The following is a 25,686-nucleotide window of genomic DNA, read 5'->3' as shown; positions in this document are numbered from 1 at the left end:
AGAGCAGCTGCACTTCCCTGTTGACAACTGTGTATCTGTCCAGTACTTATCAGGGTTCAGAGTTAACCGGTTGAACTGGCCCTTGGACCTGTAGTTCACCCCTGCAGATTCTGTTGGGTGCATCTGGAAGGATTTCCTCAACCACCTGGGCTTCGTTACAAGGAAAGGTTAAATTCTGTAAAAACAGATGAGGCCTCTGGAGCCAGATTGGCATGGCCTGTGTGAGCAGGCTCTGGCATGGAGGCGGGGCAAATGAGCAGCATTGGTTGGCAGTACTGGGTAAGCAGTGATGTCCCAAACTGCACTCTGCTGCAGGAAACTTGCTTCTCCTCTGTCTGTTGCTGAGCATTTGAACTATTCCCCATTTGCCCAGGAGGTGGCTGGGCCCTGCCATGCAGAGTGAGGTTGCATTGCTGAGCTCTGAGAGTTGGGTTTGTCATTAGAGGGAGGAAATGACACTAATCACTTCCCCTTGTTTTCCCTGTATCTATCATTACCTATGCAAAGCCCTCCCCTGGGTGTTAGGGACCAGGGAAATGCTGTCAAGCTCTCACTGATGGGGAAGTTGCTATAGCTAGAAAGTACTTAATCTTCAGGGGGTTGTGCTGCCCCAGTTGTGTAGGGCCGATTACCTGATCTCCTGGGCCAAGCAGGTCTGACAGTTATTGCAGGACCAGTTTCCAAGGTGGTGTCCCTTCACCGTCCCATGTTGCCCACACATCCCTGCTGGGAGGCTGCCTCCCACTCAGCTCTTGGGAACAGTCATGGCCAAGCTACAGGGTTTTTGCAGCATGCAGGCTGCCTTTTGCAGGACTCTCCCTCAATGCTCCCATGAGAAGATCTTGGCCAGGAATAGTTTGACTTAATACCTTTGCCCCACCAGCATCTCTGTCCTGGCACAGAGTTGGTCCACGATGGAAACGACTAAGGTTTCCGGCCCTGCAGAACCCCCTTGCAGACTCCTCTTAACTAGGTGGTGGGGAATGTAATGCCATCTCTGCCAAGTCTTCTGCCCCTTTGCTTTAAGCTGCACAACTTGGCACGTTGTGCGTTGGTGGGTGGACATGTGAAAGAGCCGTGATGGCTTCAGTACTAACATGACGGGGGGGCAGGAAAACAGCGTCTCTTTAGAATGCCCATGGAATTAAATTGCCAGAAATGTACATGGGCGAGTAAGAGCTAACTGCTCGTATGTCCTGAACTCAGAACAGTATTTGTTCTCAACGGGGAGAGACCGCTTCCACGGCGCAGTACGCACTCCCGAGGCTAATGTGCTGGTGTAAGGTGAACCACCCTTTCCAGCGCCACTGGCGTTCGTGCCAGCATAGGTGCTTGTGCAGGCTCTGCACAGGCGTTTTCAGCACCATGTCCTAATGCTGGGAGGTTTTCATGGGGCTGAGCTATCCAAGGCCCCTTGGCACTGGCACCAGTGCCGAGAATGGGAGTGGGCTACTGTAGCTGGGAGAGAATGCAGTGTCAGTGTAAATAACAGTGGCCAAGAGCGTGATGATGGCTTTGTCTGTCCTTGGAGAGCCAGCAAGCAACCCAGTCTGCATAGCTGTGGGAAGCCAAGTGAGCTCTGACATGCATACTGCTGACCTGGAGGGCTCGAAATGCCTCCCCTGTAGCTTGTGTGGGATGAGGAGTGTAGTCCAAGGGTACGTCTACACTTCCATCAAGAACCCGTGGCACAGAGTCCCAGACCCTGGGGCAATTGACTCTGGCTCGTGGGGCTCAGGCTGTGGCACTAAGAACTGCAGTGTAGACACTGAGACCCCATGTGGGGGGAGGGTCTCAGAGCCTGGCCTCCAGCCTGAGCCCAACCATCTAGATTGCAATTTTTAGCCCCAGGCGAGCAGCACCCTGGCAAGTAGAACTTTGCAGCCAGACTCGGGCGCAAAGACTCCCTGTCTCCCAGGACTTGACAAGGAGGTGAGCCTCTGTGGAGCTGTGTGACCGGAGGTCTGAGCTGTGCTCTGGACCTAGACAAAGGCAGCACCAATTCCCTGTGTAGGGTCCTGCAGCACAGGCAAGTGGGAAGGGCAGAGAGTTGTCCTGGGGTTCCCATCAGGATCAGAGTGAACTGCATTTAGCCTGTTTGGAGAATGCAAATCCAATTACCCAACCCCCGCTCATCCAGGTGGAAATAAGCTGCCGCTGCAAAAGGCTTTTGTCACACTGTATCTGCTGCCTCTCCGGAGTTCTGCAGCAGGATTCTGCACTGACTTTGCACGCTGGTGGCTTCCCGTGAGGAGCAGTGCACACGCTCCTGTCTCAAAGCTAGCCAGCCCCAATGTACTTTTAAGCACATGGACTCGTTTCTACGTGTTCTGTGGTTTCACGCCTGCTTCTCTGTTGTGCTAAGAGGCTGGTAGGCAGCTTGCCTTTGGGTGGCATTTGTGTAACTTCCATTCCACTTAACAGCCCATCTCAGACGTTTCGCAGTTATAGTCTCATCCCTGTAGCTGCTTGTCAACAGGTGATTGCCCCCTAAGTCCGACTGGGCTCCTGATTTGCCGGCAGTCTAATTAATAGCCGCTCTGTACTATGCACGCATGCCCAGATCCAAGAAGGTAACTGTGGAGAAAGGACCGTCAGCTTTAACTGATGGTGGGAATTGTTGGCTTTCCGAGCGCTCCCATCACGTCCTGAGTTAGGCATCAAAAGAGCATCATAAGGAGCAGATGTGTCCGCAGCGGTTTGGCAGGGCTAGTCTGTTCTGGGTTCTGTAGCTACTGATTGAAGGGCAGAGGAGGTGAGAAGCGTGTGCTGCATCTGCATTCCAGGGAGGGGAGAGATGCCAGCTCGCCCTTTAGTGTCGCTCTCTCTAATAGCCTGGGCCTGAGCAATTGGGTGAGAAGCCAGGCAGGGATCTGGGCTGGGCACCCCCGCTGCTCTGAGGGATGCTGAGCTGCCGCAGGAAGGTTCCTGCAGGACCCTGGGTGCCCTGGCTGCCCCCAAAACCCTCCAAGTGCTGGCAGGCGCTGGGCCAGTGCTCGCTTACTTCCTGAGCTCTCAGATGTTGCATCAGCTCCTGGCAGGGCTGCCTGACAGCTAAGATTAGAAAGCTCTGTAATCTTTTAATCAGTGGCACAGCTTCTCAGCCAGCTGAGGGAGAGGATGATTCACGAGGCATCCCCCTGCCCTAGCAGAGCAGGGATCGTCACCGCCTCCGGGGCTGCGGGTCTCATAAGCACCTGGACAGATGAGTTTCCAGACAGCGTTCTGCCACGCAGCACTGGAATTCCATCCTGCCACAGAGTCAACTTTGCCCTACCCTCTGTCCCTGTGGTGAAGTCTATGTGAGCGCTGCCTGGGCTGCTCGTAGATGACCCCAGCCAGGGGCTCTCCCTAGCAGACACCAAAGGGCTAAGGGTTCATTTGAGCGTTTCATGTGTACTTTTCTTGGGGAACCAAACCCCATTGATGTGTAGGGTGTGTCTGCTGCAGGGCTTCCGCGTTCCCCCTCTGCCTTAGCCCGGCTGCACTTCTCAGCCTAGCTCTCTCTCTCCCTATTCAGGTTGATAGAGCTGCACTCTCCGGACAGCAGAAACACCCTGATCCTGCGATGCAAAGACACAGCGACAGCACACTCCTGGTTCACGGCCATCCACACCAACATCATGGCCCTCCTCCCTCAGGTGCTGGCTGAACTCAATGCCATGCTAGGTGCCAACAATGCCACAGGAAGTAGCAAGGAGGTCAAACACATCGCTTGGCTGGCGGAACAGGTATAAGAACATAAGAGAGGCCGTACCGGGTCAGACCAAAGGTCCATCTAGCCCAGTATCCTGTCTACCGACAGTGGCCAATGCCAGGTGCCCCAGAGGGAGTGAACCTAACAGGCAATGATCAAGTGATCTCTCTCCTGCCATCCATCTCCATCCTCTGACAGACAGAGGCTAGGGACACCATTCCTTACCCGTCCTGGCTAATAGCCATTAATGGACTTAACCACCATGAATTTATCCAGTTCTCTTTTAAACTCTGTTATAGTCCTAGCCAAAGGTATGCAGAGATGGAGGGCCCCTGATGTCTTGACCTTATTTGGGTAGAACTCATTTTTACAGGTGTGGTAGCAGTGCAGTCTAGCACTCTGCTTAAGGTGTAGCTGTGAAGAGATTAGTTTTCATTGGCAGGCATGGGAGAAGGTCAGCACTGCAGAGATTACAGCACTTCGGTAGTGGCTCGTGTGTTTTCCGTTCTCCTTTCTCCACTTACTACTGTGAGCCTAGAAGCCAGATCAATCATGGAATCCAATGGCAGCCGGCGCTCTGGGAGAGCCCGGTCCAGGGAGGGATTTGTGCCAATCCAGTTTTGAAAATGTAACTTCTACCTAAAACCATCCCGACCCAATGTAATGTTTCAGAGACGGCTTTCATCTCTGCCCGGCAGGCCACAGCTCCAGTAACCCTCCTCTCCTCTGGAGGAGTGGGCCCTACCGACCCTGCAGGGGCATGTGCTGTAGTAGTGTTTGCCTGTTGTAGACAGGGCTGTAACCTCCTCACAGGCTTCCCATGCCTGTTGTGGATGGGTTGTGGGCAGGGTTTGTTCTGATTCTCAGCAGTGTCAGTGCAAGCCTGATCTCATTCCTAGCAGCACTAGGGTGGTGCTTCAGTCAGCAGCTTTGCATGCACACAGGGCTCCAGAATTTCCCATCTGAGTGTGTCCTCTCTCCTTCCCTCAATAATTCATTTCCCCTTTAGTCAAAACCTCACCTGATGCTCTTCCTCTTTATTTAAAGGCGCTATGCGTATGCAGTTGTCTTATTGCCCTCCACGTGCAATAAAACGCCTCCTTTCTAGGTGGGAGTTCATGCTCCAAGTGCCAATTTCACACTTGATCCTAGGCTTGCAGAGCTTTCTAGCTCCTGATGCTTGGGTATCTGTGCACCATTGTGCATGCATCCCTTGGGTAACTAGACTGGCAGGAAAGGGGTGGCAATGCCATAATCTTAATGGGGATGAAAGATGGTTAAAGCAGAGACCTGGGGTCTGTGCACAGCCCTGTCAGTGAGTCACGTGGCTGTGGCAAATCGACCACTCTGTCCATCTAGTAATGGAGTTGAGAACCCTCCTTTTTGCTAGGAAAAGTAACTTGCTTATACTGAAGTGCTTTGAGATCCTTGGGTACCAGGCGCTATGCAAAGCAAAGCGTTGTTGTGGGTAGGAGGACCTGGTAAAGCAGAGGCCATTCCTCACAGGTCATTGGGAGGGACAGTTCGGGTTCAATCTTGTGAAGTCCATGGACTTTTCTTGAGGTCCCATAACCTGGTGCTCAGCCAGGCTCACAACTATTTTGCTGTGCAGCTGGGCCCTGAAACTAATGCCAGCAAAGCTACGTGTTGAACCATTGTGAACATGAAACCCCCTCACGTTTCACCGAGCCTGCACTTCCTTCCCAGGGCTGGGTTCAGTTTCCAGTTAAAGATGTTAAACCTTTGGCAGCTCCAAGCTTCCTAGATCCTCTTCAGAGTGGCCTGGAGCGTTTGTTTCTGCAGATAAGAGGAGACAAAGGAGAGTCTGTGGGGGCGGAATGTCCTGTGTATTTAAGCCAGTCACTTGATGTCAGCTGTTGGACACGTGGGCTAGTGGCTAAAGCACATGGCCAAAAGTTAGGTCTGGAATCTGCCACAGACCATGGCTTTGGGCAAGTCAGTGACTTTCTGCCTCCACTTCCCAGTCTGACGTAGGGGTCATGTTGACCTAACTCCCAGGGTTTGCAAAGGTTAATTTCTGTTGTAAATATTCTTAAGCAATGCACTCCTCCTGTGTGCAGTATGAAAATCGCAACCTTGCAGAGTTAAAGGGCTGTACGTTGTGCAACAGTGCAGAAAACCCAGCAATGGGAACAGCCTCCCACAAGGTATTCAGGCAGGTGAGCATTTTAACAGCTAAAGGAAGGTAGGCCGTTCTCCACACGGGGCAGAACACTATTCCAATGGGATGATCCCCCACGGGCCAGTGGGACTGTGTCCTGCGAAGTGTTGCTGTGACAGCAAGGAATTAGTTGGAACATCAGATCGGGGTCGATTGTGCTCACTGTCCCGCTGCTGCAGGAGGCACGGTCGCTGCCCGTGGTCCCCACACCTGGAACACTGGGATGGCTTTACCAGAGGAGTCTGCGACTTCAGAAGCGTTTGTGAAGCACTTTGCGTTCCACCTCAGGAGCCCAGAGAGGGCTGGCCAGGTTCATAGCAAGCTGGGCTTATAACGGTCTGGGCTGTGGTCCTGTCCTGTTCCCTGCCCCCATGTGATGGGTCATAGTCTGAGTGGGTGGAAGCCAGTGCTCGCCCTGCACGGCTTTCCACTGGGGTGGTGAATCTCATCGATAGGCCTGAGCTCTCCCAGCTGCTGTGTGATCAGGACTGACTGACCGCATCTAGCGGTGCCCCCGGGGAGGGATCTGTGCGGCAGGTTCTGAGTGTCAGTCTGATGCCCACGCAGTATGAGCCCTCAACCATGGGATTTGCCCAGTTACCGTGGAGTTAGAATTATAGTCCCAGACTTGCCCTTCCATGAATTTGCTGATCCCAAAGCTACGGTTTATCCTTGACCTTGTAAGTGTTTTCTTGGTCTGATAAGAGCTGAGCTGTGGCCGTCCCTGGCATGGGATCTCCCGGATGGCTGGGCCCATTAGTGCCTTGCTGGCATTCCTCAGATGATGAGTTAACACATTCCCACACCATAGTAATAAAGAGCCCACTTGACCCAGAGTCAGATTAGACTCTTCGGTGCCTGCTCCTTAGGGCGTCGCTCCACAGCCAAGTTATTCATACAGCACAACAACATGCTGCTTGCTTCAGACAGGGCCTGGCTCCAGGCATGAAGGGAAATCCACTCTCGTTAATTTTCCAGGTTATTTTTTGCCCTAGTGCAGTTGATCTCTGAGTAGATCACCTCACCTGGGGAGGGGAGGCGAGCACAAGCGTCTTGGATTGATTCCACATGGGGTCAGACAAGAGCCCTACAGCACATTGCCTGATCCCAGTGTGCCCCATGGAGAGCGGGAGGCACTGGGCTCTGCTGTTGGGAGGGAGGGAGAGGCAGGAACTGAGGGTAGAAAAACTCCAAACTCGGCTCACTACTCCCTTCCTTAGTCTGCATCGCCTCGTCTGCTCTGTTACTCAGACTAGGGTTACCATATTTAACAAAGAAAAAAAAGAGGACCCTCCACGGGGCCCTGGCCCTGCCCATTTTCCACTCCAGCCCCACCCCTTTCCCACCCTAACTCCGCTCCCTCCCACTCCCAGCCACGTGAAAAGGGCTGCCCGAGTGCTACTGGCTTCATGGTTTGCCGGGCAGCTCCCAGACCCTGCGCCCCCGGCCGGCGCTTCCCCAGCGCAGCTGGAGCCCGGAAGGGGAAGCGCCCACCTGGGGGTGCAGGGTCTGGAGGCTGCCCGGCAAACCGTGAAGCCGGTAGCGCTTGGGCTTTGGGCAGCCCCTATGCCTCCAGCCGGGCACTTCCCCTCCCAGGCTCCGGCGGCGCAGGGTCTGGAGGCATGGGGGCTGCCCAAAGCCCGTAGCGCTCGGCTCTTAAACAGAGCCGAAGAGTCAGGGGAGGAGCAGAGCCGCCGCGGGAGGGGAAGTGCCCGGCCGGCATTTTCCCGGACTTGTTCGGCTTTTTGGAATTCCCCCCGGGCGGGGGTTTGATTGCCGAAAAGCCGGACATGTCCGGGGAAAAAACGGACATATGGTAACCCTAACTCAGGCTCCTCTCCCCTCTCCCACTGGCACATTGTGACTTCCTTAACAGATGCACTACTCAGGAATGTCCTTTGGCCCCAGATTGCAGACCTTAGATGCTCCCAAATGAGGATCCTTTGCCCCCGGCGGGCAGCACACACTGCTTCCTGGACTGCATGTTAACAGCTCTCTCGCCTTCTTGCAGGCTAGACTAGATGGAGGAAGGCAGCAGTGGCGGCCCATCCTCATGGCTATGACAGAGAAGGACTTGCTGCTCTATGATTGTATGCCCTGGACAAGAGATGCCTGGGCATCACCTTGCCACAGCTACCCTCTTGTTGCTACCAGGTAAGATCCAAGCCTCCAAGTTGCCTGGAAGAACATTTCTTTGATGACCTAAATCCTACCCCGTACAGTGAAAGCCTTTCCCGCTTAGCGCTTTTCACCCATCAGTCTCCAAGCACTTTGTAAAGCTGCAGCTTGTCAGGGGAAATTGAGGCACAGAGTTGGGACGTGACTTCCGAGCAGTCAGACTCACTGCATGACACTGGGGATCAAACCTCTGGCCTCTGCCCAGTCTTCAGTCCGCTAAACCACAGCTTCCTCAGCCCACAGCTCCCTCAGCCCACAGCTCCAGCCAGGGCATTGCTGGAATAACATAGCTTGGGTCCTTCCTTGTTTTGCTGCTGATAAACCTCTCAACAGCTCCTCACCTGCTAGGGTTGCCAACTGTCTAACCACACAAACCCAAACACCCTTACCCCGCTCCGTGGCCCCGCCCCTTCTCCGAGGCCCCACCCCGCTCACTCCAGCCCTCCTCCCTCCATTTCTTGCTCTCCCCTGCCCTCACTCAGTTTCATTGGGCTGGGGCAGAGGGTGGTGGTGCGGGCTCTGGGCTGGGGCAGAGGTGTTCAGAGTGTGGGAGGGGGCTCCGGGCTGAGCCTGGGGCAGGGGATTGGGGTGCAGGAGGGGATGTGGGGTGCAAGCTCTGGGAGGGAGTTTGGGTGCTGGAGGGGGTTGGGGTGCGGGAGAGGGTGAGGGGTGCGGGCACTGGCTGGGCGGTGCTTACTTCAGGTGGCTCCTGGGCAGCGGGTCTAAGGCAGGCTCCCTGCCCGCCCTGACCCCGTGCTGCTCCCATCAACAACTGGCATATCCCTGCAGCCCCTGGGAGGGCCAGGAGGCTCCGCACACTGCCCCTGCCTGCAGGCACTGACCCCGCAGCTCCCATTGTCCACAGTTCCCAGCCAATGGGAGCTGCGGAGTTGGTGCTCGGGGCATGGGCAGCAGACGGACACACACACACCCTGTGGCCTCAGGAAAGTGCTGGCCGCTTCTGGGAGTGGTGCGGGCCAGGGCAGGCAGAGAGCCTGCCTTAGCCCCGCTGTGCTGCCAGACTTTTAGTGGCTTAACATCTCCCGGTTTGGCTTCAGTAGCCTCTAGGAGATAGAGCCTGATTCCAGGAGACTCCCAGTGAAATCGGGTGGGTTGGCAACCCTAGCTGGGGCATGTGAGAGCCCTGCTTCTTTCTGTGCTGAGCCTGAGATGAGAGCGCCAGTGCAGACTCATCACTGCTGGTGGGCCAGGATGCTAGGATGTGAGCATTTAAATACTAGCCCAGTAACTTCCCTAGCTGTTATCAGTCAGTCGGCCACCGTGCTCCAAGCCTTGGGCTGCTTTTCCTTTCGACTGCAACCTGGAACTTCCTTCCATTGCAGTGACAGGATTTCCCTAGTGTAAGACGACTTCCACCTGGTCAAACCCCACTGCTCTGGGAGGGGTCCCACCTGCAGAGTAACTGTCGGGTTTGGATTTGCATTCCAAGGGTGATGGGTGGAAACTGGCACTTGCCCTGCACAGTTTGCAAATCGTTCTTGTGATTGGCCAGCGAGAGCTGGGGGAGTGCCAATCAGAGTAGCTGAGGCAGCCCTCCCACAAACATTGCTCAGTGGCAGGACTGCCAGTAGCCATTACCTCTCTGGCAAATCAGCAGAGACTGGGCTGCTCTTCGTAGTAGCAAGTGGGAGAGTCAGGGGAGGGCTAGCGTTGCTCAGGCCATCCCTCTCAGCCACCATCGCTAGTGGCTCCCATTGGCTCACACAGCAATGCAGGCCTCTGATAAATCACCTGGGAAAAGGACACTTTCGTCCAGTTGCTCTTATTGGGCCCATGACTCTGATTCTTTTTCTTAATGTGGCCAGCAGCCCAGAGCAACCCTGTAATAAGCCAGCGTGTGCGGCCCAGCCCTGCCAGGAGCCGTAAGCCAGCAAGGCACTGGGCATTGGTGGGGGAAAGGGATCTCAAACTCCCAGGGATTCTGCAGGACGGTGACGTTATTCGTAAATGACACGGAATGCTCGAGCTGAAGGATATGAGAGACTTGGCAGTAGGCACTCACACTAATACAGAGCTGCAAACATTCCCACTCCCGAGGAGTTTGCTTACAGCATAAGAGTCTTTCTGTAAACTGATGCACTCCTGCTTTGAGCAGAGAGGATGAGTCCTTGCCTCTCCCAGCCCTGCCATGGCGTTCATTCCAGTCCCACACAGAACCCAGCCCTGTGGCCCAAGCACAGACCAAGAGGCGAAGGTGGCCACCATGAAGCTCTGGCTACTGGAATACCATGAACAGCTAATGCTCCCCTGGAAATCAGGCTGACCAGCGTGGGTATCCCTGGGAGGTGCTGGTGAGCTAAGGACTGGCTGCCTGGCAGCATCTGCAGAAAGCATGTGCTCCTGCTGGAGTCCATGCCAAGCTTTAGCCTTCTCTGTGGAGACCTCGGTGTCGTTACTGCCCTGCTAACTCCTTCCATGATGATCTATGGGGCAGGGTGCATGTGTGTTCTCCTCCCAGGCCCACTCTTGCCACCTGTCCCGCAAGTGAAAGGGAGCAGAGCATGGTGTGCTGACAAGCCTGTATTTCAAACAGCCATTACAGCCTCCAAAACAGGAGTGTTTGGTGGTTGTTGGGGCAGAGAGTGCAGCTGCTGTGATCCGAGCGGGGGTCCACTGACATAGGAGGGGCTGCAGGCTCTTGGCACGGTGAGATGTCTGCATGCATCTTGTGTTGGGCTTCTTGAGTGCTGGGAGGGGGCTCTTGGCTACTTATCTTTTCATTTCTAGCCCTGTCTCCGAGAGAGTCCTCCTGGCTTTGCTACTTTGCTAGCAGCCTGAGTCCAGCCTTGCTGGGAGCTGGAGGGGCTGTCATGCTGCCAGAGAAAAGGTTCGGCCTGCCTGAGCAGGCTCCGTGGTGCCTTGGTGTCGTGTTCACATCCGTTGCTCAAGCTTCCCTGTGACGCCCATAGGGGCGTGTGCAGGTCCTGCCGCTGGATCAGTTCATGTTCCCTGCCAAGTCTTCAGCAGCCAGAACCGTAGGAGGGAAACATTCCTCTGGCCTGAGCGTTTCTAGAACATCTGGCTTGGGGCCTCCTGGAACAGGCTGATCCCTTCTTGGCATCTGCAGACGCAGGGCATCTTGTCCATTGTGCCATGTGGCTGCTCAGTTTGTCACCTGTCACCTCCACAGGGCTGGGCTCCAGCTGTCCGGTTCCTTGGCTGCACCAGCTGAGAGGACAGAGGGGAGCTAGCTGCATCTCTCTAGTGCATCTGCCCGGAGAACCCCCAGCCCTGGGCACTAAGGAGTGTGCCTTTGCCAGCCTGCTGCCCATGTAAGGGGAGAGCAGTTTAACTAGCGTGTTAATTGTGTTACTGCCCATCTCCCCTGGGCACTGCTCCTGTGTGTCTAATATGCCTCGCTCAGCCTGGGAGCAATGTCTCCCTAGTCGGCTCTGACCTTCCCCATCACTGCCTGGCTGCTGCGCTGGTGGACAGATTTCTGAGGCGCCCCTGGGGCCATTGGCTGTGTGTGATGGGAGGTGGCGGCGGATCAAGCTGCGAGTGGCTGACCTGGTTGGTGCAGGGTTTTCCCCATGTGGATGTTGGATGTGTGCACGCGGGAAAGGCGAGTGTTGTGTGGCCCATGCATGTGGCTTCCCCAGGTCACTGTCCAGGAGCAAGTTGGTTCAAATAGTGGCTTAGGAGCAGCATAAGTCGCAGCTCGGCCACTCACCAGCCACTAAATCGGTATGAATGAACAAAAGCAGCATCCTCCCACGGAGACCTCCCTCCCCCTGCCTGATGCCCTCCCTCCCGGCCCCATGATGGAGGTTCGTTAATGAACCACAGCTTGCTCCCCCCCACGTTGGGAAGCAGCAGTGTCCCGGAACGATGTCTCCCTGGCCACGATGCAGTCACACTGGTTTCCCTCTTCTCTGAGTAACGTCCCTCTTGCTCTCCCATGTGATCCGCAGGCTGGTTCACTCTGGCTCCGGGCGCAGATCACCTTCTCCGGGATCCGAGCTCACCTTTGCAACGAGGACAGGCTCTCGCCAGGGCATTGAAATGCACGTTTTCAGGGTGGAGACGCATCGGGACCTCTCCTCCTGGACCAGGATGCTAGTTCAGGGCTGCCATGCTGCTGCGGAGCTGATAAAGGAGGTGTCCGTAGGTACGCTGGGGGCAGTAACGGTCTGTCTGCCTGCAACCCCGCTGCTCCCTCCTGAGTTGCTCAACTGCCAAGCAATCAGTTGATCACCTACCCTCTGGGACGGGGTCTCAGCAGCTCTCCCTAGCTGAGCAGAGTCAGGCCTATGGGGGCTGCCTAGCTTTCACAAACACGCAAGAGAGAGCTGTGGGACGTGGTTTGGAATTAAGACTCATGAGGGACACAAGAAAAGTAAGTGTAGAAAACTGAACACTAAGGCGCCCAGTCTGTTCAGGCTAAACTCCATAGCCTGGAGTCTCAGCTCAGTGACTGCACATCTGGAGGTCACGGTGGTTACACAAGAGGTCACAGTGGGGCCATGTGGACTGCACGGAGCTCTGGGTCTTGGATGAGGGATGTCCTCTGCTATAACCGAGGTTTTCTTGCTAGTCTCTAACAAAGCCCAGGTACAGTTGGAGTGAATCCCTTGCTCTTCTCTACCTCTTTACATGGGAAGATCTGAGTGCTTTCATGTGCTCAGAGATGGCCAGTGTCCCACTGGAGCTGAGGCTAGTGTGAGGTGATGGTGATAGTGCAGTGAAACTGGAAGGCTGATTACAGTTCACGCCTAACTGGTTAGTGGAGTAGCCTAATCAAAAGGAAGCCAGTTCTCTCTCAGCCCCTGGTGATGCACAACATACCTTCGTTGCCTCGGCACTGCCAAGTGTGTGCTGGTTTCTTGAGTTCTATGGAATGTGTGGCTCTCTTGACAGGCAGACAAGCCTGAGTGGAAAGTTTTAACCATCTGGACTCTGGCCATTGGTCCATCTCCCTAGGGTAAGGACAGCGTCACTAATATCCGGAGGTGACGTGACCACAGTGTGGTTGGCAGAATCTGAGATTCTGAGACATGCTTCTGGCATGCAGCTGGAGCTGAGCGCTGGGAAAGCCGGCTTTGTTCCTGCATTCCGAACATGTAAGGCTGCCTGTAAATTTGAGAACAGAGAGGAGCTGGGCAGTACGGCCCTGGGCATGGGAAATCATTCCAGCCGGGGGGATGTGAAGTGGCCCCTGTGCTCTTAGAAAACCCAGTCTCAGCCTTGCTAGCTGGAGTCTTCCAGCTTGGGGGCGGGAGAGGGCTCAACAGCAGAGAGATAGAAACAGCCAAAACCGAAGTTCATCTAGGCTGAGGAGAGAGGGGTTTGGGTCAGTCTGTTACCTATGGCTTAAAAGCTCCCTCTAGTGTTCAGAAGGGAATAGCACCCGTTCTACAAGTCCTTCTCCCTTTTGAAGGCTTTAATTATTTCTGAGCCTCTTGCTTGCCACAGTCATCTAACTGGGAAAAACTAACGTGAGGTGTCAGGCCAGCTTCCCTCCTGCTGCAATAGCGGCTTAATTGCTGCAAGGAGAACATTGGCTTGGAGCCAGCACCTTCCACAAGCACTACTACAGCCCTCTGCATGATGGTCCTGAGAGTTTTGTGTGAAGGGGCCCTTCAGCCAGTTCTTTCCATCTGGAGCTCGCTCCCTAAAGGCCATACCCTTGTGCAGTCTGCCTGCTCCCCCGCATGCCTTATCTTTCAGCATCTGTAATGGCAGCTGTCTTGTTGGCAGTAGGCGCTCTGTGATGTATCAGGCACCCCAGCGCCCTGTATGGTGCCAGTTGAGGTAATAAAATTGCTGTCACAAGTGGAAAGATTCCAAATGCCACTAGGCATCAAAAACAGAGCATCTGGAAAATAGACTGTGTGCTAGGGAAAGCTGCTCACGCTGGGACCGTGCAGAAGTGACAGGGGCTTCTTTTGAGGTTAGGCTAAGGAGCAGTTAATAGTCTCGTATTGTTTGCATGATATACACTCCTTCAAACAAAACCCAAGAATGTGCTGCTGATTGGTTTAGCAATAGAAATCTGGCTGGTGAAAACCAGGGCTAGTGGGAGAGCCGGCTTGGCTGGCCTTGTAGTATTTCACAGGTGAACCAGAAACACCTGAGTGATGTCACACATTTCAGACTCTCCCCACCCCGCACACCCTGCCTGCCCTCTGCTATAGACAAATGCAAGTCCCCTGATACTGCACACAACTGCTTGAAGTCCTTCAAAAACAGGACCTGATGCACGACTGCTGACAGGGAGTGAACAAGTTCCACAAGCCTTACATGTGACAGGCAATCTGAGCAAAAAGTAACAATCTAGGGGGGAGTGGTGGACTTGTCCCTTTTTGGCTGCTTTCTAATGTGTTAAAGGCCTGCTGGGCGTGTATGTGGGGGATTGAATCTACTTGTTTTTTTTCCCATTGGAAATTCAAGTTTTACCTACTCTGGTTTCCTGGGAGACTCCGAATGTCTGGAGAACTGGTAGGATTGATATGCCATGCAAGTAAAATTTGGTTGAGGTGGGAATAGATTTTTATTGAAACTGTTGCACAGTTTTATTTGTTAACTCAAAAGCCTAAAAATAGTTAGTTGGGAGAAAAGCTGTTTGTGAAGATTCAGGTCCCGCTCTAACATTAGGGCCTGAAAAAGGCTCATATTCTATCCTGAGTCCTCTCGGAAAGATCGAATAGCCATGATAGCATGACGAACCGAGAAAAACAACTTTTAAAAATGCTTTCAGGGCGTCTTTATACATCCCAAACCTACGTCTTGTCCTTCGCAGGTTCCCCTTGATAGGAGAGTCCAGAACAGACTAATGGTCTCTCTGATCATTACTGTGTCCACAGGGAGCAGACACACCCCAGAGAGCTCTCTTTTCATGTTTAAGTATTGGATGAGATGGGTTTCGGAAAGGGACTGGAGAGCGAAAGGGAGGCCTAGACTGACAGGCTAAGCCACTGCCCTGTGTATTCTTGGTGAGTTAGTTCATCCTATGTTCCCTGCCCCTCTCGCTGCCAGGCTGTGAAGGCACAAACCAAGCAATCCTGCTCTTTCTGGGCGCAGATCCTGTGTGATGCTGGTGCCTCGAGGATGTTCCAGGTTGAACTGCCCCCATGCTGTCCTGGGACACAGCCAGAGTGTGTGTGTGTGTGTGTGTCTCTCTCTCTCTCTCTCTCTCTCTCTCACACACACACACACACACACACACACACACACACACACACACACACACACACACACACACACACACACACACACACACCCAGGCTCCAGCAGGATTAGTCGTCTTGCACCCATCTAGTTACATGATTGAAATCCCAGGCTTTCTGCTTTTCTGAGATGCTTCCTCTACTAGTGTCCTCACCATGCTCCTGCTTTGGCTTTCCTGAGGTATTTCTCCCCTCAGCGACATCTGCCAGTCTCTGCTCCTTGGTTCTAGTTGTAGCAGGCGACAGCATCCCTGTTCCAGAGACGTGTCTGCTCTGAACCCCGCACAGTCCCCAGTCTCTTCCCTTTTTCTGTGCAATGGTTCCATTTGTGTGCTCTCTGGGCTGTCGGTAGCATGGTGAATTTCCTGGCTCCACAAAGGGGACTGCCAGTCTCATCCAGGAGTCAGGAAACACCCTGGTGTCCCTTGGCGATGCTTTTGTAGGCTTGGTGCACAATGGCATGGACTCAAATAATGCTCCTGTGTGAATTCACAGAGCAGCAGATGTGTCCCTTGCAATTCCATGGGCAGTCTGACTTCACGCTGGCTCAGTCTGTAGCATTAATGGTACAGCTGGTGCACTAGTGGGGAAATGCTTCACCTTCACTACACACATCCAGGTCAGTTTGGTCACTCTCCTGCACCTATCCAAGGGCGAGTAGACCCCTTCTCTGCCCTTGTGGTCACAATGAGCACTCAAGGATAAGGCCATTGCGGAGAAACTAAATGAATTCTTTGCATCAGTCTTCACGGCTGAGGATGTGAGGGAGATTCCCAAACCTGAGCCATTCTTTTTAGAATCATAGAATCATAAACTTTAAGGTCAGAAGGGACCATTATGATCATCTAGTCTGACCTCCTGCACAACGCAGGCCACAGAATCTCAGCCACCCACTCCTGTATCAAACCTGTGTCTGAGCCATTGAAGTCCTCAAATCATGGTTTAAAGACTTTAAGACGCAGAGAATCTTCCAGTAAGTGACCCATGCCCCACACTGCAGAGGAAGGCGAAAAACCCCCAGGGCCTCTGCCAATCTGCCCTGGAGGAAAATTCCTTCCCGACCCCAAATATGGCGATCAGCTAAACCCTGAGCATGTGGGAAAGACTCACCAGCCAGACACCCAGGAAAGAATTCTCTGTAGTAACTCAGATCCCACCCCATCTAACATGCTAACATTTTTAGGTGACAAATCTGAGGAACTGTCCCAGATTGAGGTGTCATTAGAGGAGGTTTTGGAACAAATTGATCAACTAAACAGTAATAAGTCATGAGGGCCAGATGGGATTCACTCAAGAGTGCTGAAGTAACTCAGATGTGAAATTGTAGAACTAACTGTAGTTGGTAACCTATCATTTAAATCAGCTTCTGTACCAAATGACTGAAGGATAGCTAATGTGATGCCAATTTTTAAAAAGGGCTGCCGGGGTCACCTCTGGAATTACAGCCGGTAACCCTGACTTCAGTACCAGGCAAACTGGTTGAAACTATAGTAAAGAACAAAATTACCAGACACATAGATGAACGTAATATGTTGGAAGAGTCAACATGGCTTTTGTAAAGGGAAATCATGCCTCACCACTCTGCTAGAATTCTTTGAGGGGGTCAACAAACATGTGGACCAGGGGGATCCAGTAGATATAGTGTATTTAGATTTTCAGAAAGCTTTCGACAAGGTCCCTCACCAAAGGCTCTTAAGCAAAGTAAGATGTAATGGAATAAGAGGGAAGGTCCTGGATTGGTAACTGGTTAAAAGATAGGAAACAAAGGGAAGGAATAAATTATCAGTTTTCAGAATGGAGAGAGGTAAATAGTAGTGTCCCCCAGGGGTCTGTACTGGGCCCAGTCCTATTCAACATATTCATAAATGATCTGGAAAAAGGGGTAAACAGTGAAGTGGCCAAATTTGCAGATGTTCCAAAACTACTCAAGATAGTTAAGTCCCAGGTAGACTCCAAAGTGCTACAAAAGGATCTGTCAAAACTGGGTGACTGGGCAACAAAATGGCAGATGAAATTCAGTGTTGATAAATTCAAAGTACTGCACATTGGAAAACGTAATCCCAACTATACATATAAAAAGATGGGGTCTAAATAAGCTGTTACCACTCAAGACCGAGATCTTGGAGTCATTGTGGATAGTTCTCTGAAATCATCCACTCAATGTGCAGCGGCAGTCAAAAAAGCAAACAGAATGTTGGGAATCATTAAGAAAGGGATAGATAATAAGACAGAAAATATCATATTTCCTCTATATAAATCCATGGTGCATCCACATCTTGAATACTGCGTGCAGATGTGGTTGCCCCATCTCAGAAAAGATATATTGGAATTGGAAAAGGTTCAGAAAAGGACAACAAAAATGATTAGGGGTATGGAACAGCTGCCATATGAGGAGAGATTAATAAGACTGGGACTTTCCAGCTTGGAAAAAAGACAACTAAGCGGGAATATGATAGAGGTCTATAAAATCATGATTGGTGTGGAGAAAGTAGATAAGGAAGTGGTGTTTACTCCTCATAACACAAGAACGAGGGGTCACCAAATGAAATTAATAGGCAGCAGGTTTAAAACAAAAGGAAGTATTTTTTCACACAACGCACAGTCAACCTGTGGAACACCTTGCCAGAGGATATTCTGAAGGCCAAGACTATAACAGGGTTCAAAAAAGAACTAGATAAATTCCTGGAGGATAGGTCCGTCAGTGGCTAATAGCCAGAAGGGGAAGGGATGGGGTCCCTAGCCTCTGTTTGCCAAAAGCTGGGAATGAGCGACAGGGGATGAATCACTTGATTACCTGCTCTGTTCATTCCCCCTGGGACACCAGCCATTGGCCACTGTCGGAAGACCGGATACTGGGCTAGATGGACCTTTGGTCTGACCCAGTCTGGCCGTTCTTATGTTCTTAATGTTGGGACACAGGGTCCAGTGCAGCGGTTGCAGGCTCTGTCTTTGCAGTGAGGGGAAGGCTTGGGGGCATGTTCTCTGAGCTCGCTGGCTGCTCCTGAGGGTTTGTGCTCCTGTTTCTGTGTAGGCTGCATGTTGAATGGCCAGGAGGTGAAGCTCACGGTCCATTATGAAAATGGATTCACTCTCTCCAGGGAGGAGGCAGGCTCCAGTCGCACCCTGTTCCTCTACCCCTTTGAGAAGCTTAGAGTGTCTGCAGATGATGGCATCAGGAACCTCTACTTGGATTTTGGTGGCCCAGAGGGGGAGCTGGTGAGAATGGGGCTGGGGATGCGCCGTGATGCTGTATTTTGTGGGGTGGGAAGGATTCGGGTTTGTCCATTGCCAAACTACTGTGTGACTTGAGTTAATTTCAGGTGCTCAAAGCCTGTCTCAGCTGTCTCCCATCCCACCCTCTGTGCCCTCACCTCCATGAGCTGAACTCTTTCAGGGCCTGAGAACTGCCCTGGGAGACTCCACTCTCACAAGGCTCGGTACCATTGGGCCAAACGATCCCTGTCTGCTCAGACATACCAGGAGAGCCAGTCCTTCCCACACCATGCTGGTGGCTGATCCCAAATCATTGCCGTGCAGACACGTCACTCCCAGATCCCAAGGGGCAGGTGGATTGAGAGGCTGTTGCTTGTTGAAGCCAGACTGAGCAGTGCGGCCTCTATGGTGATTATAGGCCCTCAGTGCTTTGGGCCCAGCTTTTCCAACACCTTTGGAATTGGGGGGGTGAGATTGGCGGTCCCCAGGGGGAAAGCCCAACTCAGGATCTGCTCTTCCCTGCAGTGTGAGAAGCTCTTTGTAACCATTGGGCTCTGTGGGTGCGTGGGAGCTGAACACCTGTCTTGGGGTGGTTTGTTTGCAATCTGTACAGTGACACTTCTGCTCCATGTCGAGCCCTGTGCTATATGTGGGACTGACGGCGTCTCTTGTGCTTTCTCTCCAGACCCTGGACCTGCACTCCTGTCCCAAACCCATTGTTTTTGTGTTGCACACTTTCTTGTCAGCCAAAGTCACCCGTATGGGACTGCTTGTGTAAGAGGTGAAGGATCCCAACAGCTCCGAACAACACATCTACTGTCCCAGCAGCACAAAAGACCCTAGTTTGTGGTGTCTTCCTGCAGTACCAGTGCCTTGACAAAGACTGACTCATGCCAGAACCAAGACAGTGTGGAAGGAAGCTCCTGCCCTCCTCAGAGCCCTAGCCAGAAACTCCAGCCTCTCCACAATCCCCTGGAATAACTGCTCCACCTGCCTAGAAAGTCCTGAGGCCAGGCTGCTGCTGGTAGCTGAAGCGGTTCTCACATTCTGCCTTTCCAGCCACTGCCTGGCTGCTGGCCATTTCAGACACTCTTCTTCCTGACGCCTCTGGGATTCGATTGTCGCCCTGAAGACTCGACGTAAAGCCGAGCATCCGGCACTCTTCTGTTGCAAGAAGAGCCGTTGGCATGGGGCTGTGAGGGGGGAGCTGGTTAGGGCAGGAACTGTAATCAATCCGTATGACGTCATTTTTATTGCTTACCAACTGTGCCTTCGGCGTAAGGTGGTGGGGCTTTACTGGAGCAGGGGATGAGGAGACTGGGAGTTCAGCGCTGGTCGCTCTGGACAAGCGTTCCATGAGCCCCCCCCGGCTCGTTCCAAGCTGCCTGGCCTCCCCTGGGAGAAGTGAACTGTTGCAAAGATGGACTTGTGGCTGTGCGGCAGCTCTCATGGGGTCATGTAGGCGAGTCTGAGTTTGCTGAGGATTCCTCCTGGAGGGAGGAGGACTCTTCTGGGAGCTGGTGAATCCTGCCTCTTCCTTTTGCAGTCGATAAATATTAGGGGAGGGTACGCAGTACACCCTTCACTGTGGCTTCTGACCCTAGTCACAGAGTCAGAGGAGGGGTCTCTGAATGACTGACCCGGCTCCCTCTGTTGCCACAAAGCCACCTTCCCAGGGATCCTTGGTAAGGAAGCGGCCTGTCCTCCTCACTAGCCAGTGGGATGGGTAGTCAGGGAGATTTCAGTCACTTTTCTGACTTGCTTTGGGCACCTGGAAACATCCTAAATACAGAGCACTTGGTGCTTTTTGCTGATTCTTCTTACCGAGGCCCCCGATGGTCAAATGCAACAGGACAAATGCCACATGGCTGGAGCGGAGGCACCGAAAGGCCAGGTGGTTGCGTGCTCCGAGATGAGCTGGAATGCGAAAAGCAGCTGATGCCCTATAGTGATGCACGCAGCCTCTGGGCCTGGCAACTTCCTTCTGAGACCCTAGCAGAACCCTCTCCTTCCCTAGTGCTGGGCTGCCTGTCTCCCTCAGCCTGTGCGAAGCCCCTGTGCCCAGGTGTGCGTGCTGCAGGGCGGTGGGTGACGGGCCTGGGAGACAAGGTGGAGGAGATAGTATCTCTTTTATTGGACCTCCTTCTGTCGGTGAGAGGGACCAGCTTTCAAGCCCCACAGAGCTGTGCGCATGCTGGCACAGCCTGTCCCATTCCTAAAGAAGGTTTTCTGAATATCTGCAGGGCTGAGGGGGGGGCAGGGAAATTGCAGTGCTCCCTTCACTCTGGGGGCAGAATTTGCACACAGGGCTGTTGGAAGCCCCCTCCAGCACATCACTGACCTCTTCCCAACGGGACTCAGGGCCCCTGGCAATGCAGCCTGGCTCAAAACTCTGAGAAACGGATTTCACTGCATAACCCAGACCTTCAGCAGGGCCTGCACCCTCCAGCTCTCTTCCTAGATTCCTGGTCTCTCTCATGTTTGGGAAGAGCTGTACCTGGGACACCCAGAGATGGGGGGCAGGGACTCCAGGAGCCCCACTGCGCGCACACATCAGGTGGCTTGGACAGTCCTTTGAGGCTCTGCTTGCTTCCTTGGAGCCTCTAGCGCCTACTGTTGTGAGTGTTTGATTCCCAGTGTACGTTGCTCAGGATTAACTCCTGGGATTCAGCTTCTCAAGTTACCAGTGTACTGAGCTTTGCGAGACTGGCTAGAGCCTTGTGGGACACGTACTCCATCTGCAGACCAGTACGGTAGCCCATTGGTACAGATCGACAGCTTGATGTAACTAGACTTAGGGTGAGAATTCACAGCACAAAACGTTTGACGGTGAACCTAAGAGCATGCCGCCTTGAGCCTGGCCTTCCCCAGAACGGGCTCGCAGTGTGTGAAGAACCGATCCTGGAGGGCACACGTCCTTTAAGTGAGGTATGAAGCCCAGATTGTCCTGCCAGCGCAGCAGCCTGCTGAAACCCTAGGGAGGGAGTGTTCTTCACAGGCCCCTCACAACTACGTGGCCTATGCCCGATGCCTAGCAGCTCATTTCCAAACACTGGTTTAGCAACCAGCAAAAGCCAATCAATTGAAACGTGTTTGTTTAAACAACAAATCATGCTAGGTTATAACATACTTAGAACAGTGTCTTAGCTGATTGGGGTTTATGAAGTGAGTATAAAGTGAGTTCCCGCACAGTACTGATTTGGATAGGTTTGTGTTCGCCCAACAGACTGTTATCTGGTCTGTGGACCAGTTGGAAGAGTTGTCATTTCCACACAAGGCTGTTAAGCTCTTCAGTCTATTTTGGCTGCTCTTAAAGTGGATATTTTAGCTCTAGTATGGTTGGGGTTTGTGCCACCAGTCCAGCGAGTGCTGGAAACCACAGCGTCTGTGTGGTGAAAAATCTACTGCAGGGAGAGTAGACTTGTTCTAAGCCTCAGTTCTTAGACAACCCATAAAGAAATACTCTTAACGCCACATGGTGATTAAGCTGTTACCAGGTTAGACTATTTTCTTATCTAAATGTCCGTTTTCTTTAATTTGCAGCTTCACCACATTGGTGGCTGTAAAGCACTGGAATATTTTTACAGTTAGAGGCTAGGCCAGTTTGGTCTCTTACCAAAAGCCACATGTCAACTTAAATTAGAATTCTGGACAAGGTCCCTCCTTCTCCCAGGAAAACGTGGCTTGCTAGGAACCAGGTTTACGAGGGTAAAGGTGGGGTCCATCAGCAGGGGAATATTCACCCCTGTTGTACTGGAAGTGTGAGTAGTGTCAGTATATCACGTAAAATGGGACAGTCTCTCCCCCCCACCCCCATTATTCCTTCATTCTGCAAACTACCTAATAAGCTGCTATGCAAATTGTTGTGCCCTGTCTGGTTTCAAGGGGTTAGATATCCCTGAGGATTTCAGGGAACAACTTGTAGACTTAAGCACTTTCTCTGCTTTTTTATTTTGCTCTGACACTTAAGGTTGAGTGGTTGCTATTTTAAGGTCTGGTGGTGGTCACTGATTGTCAGTACTGCCCAGGATCTGTGCAAAACTTCAGTGTAAATGCCTTGCTGTCAGGGGGGTGAACTCTTCCCAAATCACCTGTCACTAGCAAAGCTCTGGTTGAGGTGCAACTGAAATGTCAAGAGTAGACGCCAAATCGAATTGCACGTGATGGACGTTTGGCTTAACAGGAGGTTATTTTAACTCCTTTCGATTGGATTTGGATTTCTGTGGGAGGTAGGGGAGTACTTAGTACTGCCTTGTCATAACCGCCCACTACAAGCTGAGCTGGCACCCCTTGTGCACGGCCAGCTGGAATGAAGTACAGTATGGTCTGTCTTCCCCTTTGCATCAGACGTGGTATAGTTAATGTGCAGAAAGTTTCAGGCTGGCAGCATGAGCCTGTCTCCCAACCGACCCAGGTTCCTTCCCAGGCTTCGCTGTGTTAGGAATTACATTCTGTCCTGTTTAAGCAATCACTTTTGAGCCTTTTGCCACAAAGTCTGAATTCGATCCTGACTTGCTTCACCAGTGAAGCCCCTGAGATCTCAGCCTACTCCCCAGAGAACCTGTGTCCAAACCAGACCAATCTTCTCATTCGCGTGAGCGTCAGTGTTCACTGATTGGAGGCTCAGGTCTGTTGTGGATCAGAGGTACTTGGGGAAACTTGCCAGTTTGCACTCTGCCTAGTTCTCCCCAGGGCTGTCTTCCATTCATGCCAAATATCTGCCCTGTTACAGAATGCTGCATGCTCTCCTGGAACGCTGCGAGCCATCGCTTACTCTGGAAGCTTGGGTCCTCTTAGCTTTTAAGGTTTTTAATGTTGGTATTAAAGCCTTTCTGCAGACTGAATTTCTGATGCTCAGGCCCCCACTGTGTCCCAGCTCCTCCCCAGAAGTGTTGAGGTACCAGATTTATCTGCAGTACATACACTATGTGCCTCACCTGGCCTCATTTGTTTCTGGTGGCAGCAGGCGCTCCCCTTCCCAGAGCCTGCGTAGAGACTTTGGGAAATGTACAAACTCCTGGGAGCTTGCCCTGTCTTCCCTGTAAGTGGGGGAAAGGGCTCCGGAATGTCTGCGAGAGAGTGCTTCTGCTCCCTCCCACATCTATGCAAACCTCGGGATTTTGAGTGAGGCGATATGTTGGAAAGCTAGAAAATGCCCCATGTGGCGCTCTGGCTCGGCAGCTGGAGAGCTGTTACAGCATTCCATGTGGAAGATACACCACTGAGAGGCATCCCAGGTTATCCTTGGAAACCAGAGGGAGGAGAGGAGAATATCTATGCCGAGCTTGTGTTTTCTGTCCAGAATAAGAGCAGGCAAGTGTCTTAAATATGGGGGCGGGGGGGGGGCTGTAATTAAACTAGTGAACGGTGTTTACAAAACCTTACATAAGCTGCATAGATTTTAAAAGCTATCTAGTCAATCAATTCCTCCTACCAACTCCTCTTCAAACAGCACTTGTGGGATCGACTCCCAGAGTTAACTCTGCAAAATCTTTGCAGATTCTTGTGCTTTCCCCAATACAATATTTCTATGCCTGTGGCTAATTCCACAACTGAAAGCAGACATGGCACGCATGGCTTCATTTGTCACGAAAGAGGTGCCCGGGCTCAAGCAATTTTTTTACTTTCCTAACTGACACGCCAAGCCCAAAGGTGCCGGGGCTGAGCCTGGCGGAAATGAAGCACTGCTTGCATGTAGAAACCAGGCTACACTTTTCTTTAAAAGGAGGCCAGTAGCCTCCTCGCGTTAGATAATCAGCAATAAAGAAAATGGATGTGAGACTAGTAAAAGCAAATGAATCTTTGGCTGTGAATCCGACTCCCGGAGTGCATGTGCTTCGTGGGAGCCACGTGGCCAGAGCAGCCTGAAGCACCATGGTTGCCGTAAGGCTAAGTAACCGTTCTCTACAACCAGCCCACCTCTGCCTTTGGCCTTTATGCTGCCAGGATTTTGCTACATGCGTTAATTCTGTTTCTGCTGCTGATCTTGCAGCCTCCTGGCCTGCAATACAGTACATCAAAACCTTGATTGCACTTTCATGTTCTAGAATTTGGGAGAACTACAGGGCTAGTTCTGCCTGGTTTTAAAAATAAATTCATTTGCAGTGACATCTCTTCTCTGCTGAAGAAAATTAAAAAAAAAAAAATCCCCTTGGCACATCAATGTTTGTGGTGCTCCATTTTCCTTTTAGCATATCTGCCTGTCTGGGATCAGCCAGTGTAGGGGATCTCACTACAGTGAATCAGTGATAAGTTTACAATTTGGGTCAATAGAGCATTACAAGCCGCAGGTGCTAGAGACAAGAACCCTGTAGGTATAACTGACCCCAGGTCATCTGAAGAATAACTTGCACCGAACCACTACAAATAAACTGTTTTTTAACCTGTGCAAACTCTATGCTGTTTGATATGATATAATCAAGGCACAGACTGTAACACTCCCATGAAAAAAATAAAATAAGATGCAATCAATTCTATTTTTGTATTCTTTGTAGTTCACTATTTATACAATTCTTCCTTTTTTGAGGTTTTTAATCTCTAGCTTTTGGAACTTCCAGGTTACCAAATCCAAATAACCCAAGTGGTGACAAGCAGGGGAGTTTGTGTATTTCACAATCACATTAAAGCTTTATGTGTACTCTATAAATATAGATGCATAGACAACCTATTGTCCCTTGAGTTGCATGTTAACTGTATAGTATTGTACATTACAATGAAAATGTAACTGAAGGGCAAGTATAACCTTTATACTGTAAATAACAATAAAGGCTTTTATGCTTTTAGATTTTGTTTTTTCTGTTTTGTCTGGGGTAGGAGATGCAATAACTGTTTTGCCATTCAAGATGGAAAACATTACTCCCTGCCCTCCTTGGCCACAAGCTTAGGGGAGCAAACAAAAAAAACCCAAATCCCCCAGCAGTGTAGTGGTGCAGCACCCTGGAAGCTGGCAGCCAGGGAGACCACCTGATTCTAGAACAGGAGACTCTCTGCTTTTCCTGCCACACACGGTTCTGTGTTGGAAGGGTGGGGACTTGGCAGAACCCGAGGACAGCGGTGGATCTGTGGTGTTCATGCCCCATTGAGATTCATGAGGCGGTTCACCCAGGGCCGGCTCCAGCATTTCTGCCGCCCCAAGCAAAAATTGCGGCAGCAATTGGGCGGGGGGGGGGGGAAGCCGCAAGCGGCGGCGGCAGTTCAGCGGCAGGTCCTTCGCTCCTAGAGGGAGT

The 25,686-nt window shown here is 52.0% G+C and overlaps 1 protein-coding gene across 2 annotated transcripts in view; it reads left to right on the top strand.

Annotated features, from left to right (window-relative positions):
• Window positions 1-25,230, top strand: part of SNTB2 (syntrophin beta 2) — a 28,015-nt gene extending 2,785 nt beyond the window's left edge. For both annotated transcript variants that reach the window (XM_034788237.1, XM_034788239.1), the window contains 5 exons: window positions 3,521-3,731; window positions 7,891-8,033; window positions 11,993-12,189; window positions 18,279-18,463; window positions 19,146-25,230. In XM_034788237.1, coding sequence (XP_034644128.1) covers window positions 3,521-3,731; window positions 7,891-8,033; window positions 11,993-12,189; window positions 18,279-18,463; window positions 19,146-19,238 — 829 coding nt within the window. In that variant the 3' untranslated portion in view covers window positions 19,239-25,230. The remainder of the gene's footprint in view (window positions 1-3,520; window positions 3,732-7,890; window positions 8,034-11,992; window positions 12,190-18,278; window positions 18,464-19,145) is intronic.
• Window positions 25,231-25,686: the final 456 nt, after the last annotated feature.

The sequence above is a fragment of the Trachemys scripta genome, chromosome 13 (assembly GCF_013100865.1).
Source record: "Trachemys scripta elegans isolate TJP31775 chromosome 13, CAS_Tse_1.0, whole genome shotgun sequence".
NCBI lineage: Eukaryota > Metazoa > Chordata > Testudines > Emydidae > Trachemys > Trachemys scripta.
Note: the sequence above shows the minus strand (reverse complement) of the source record. Positions and strands in the feature narration are given on the sequence as shown.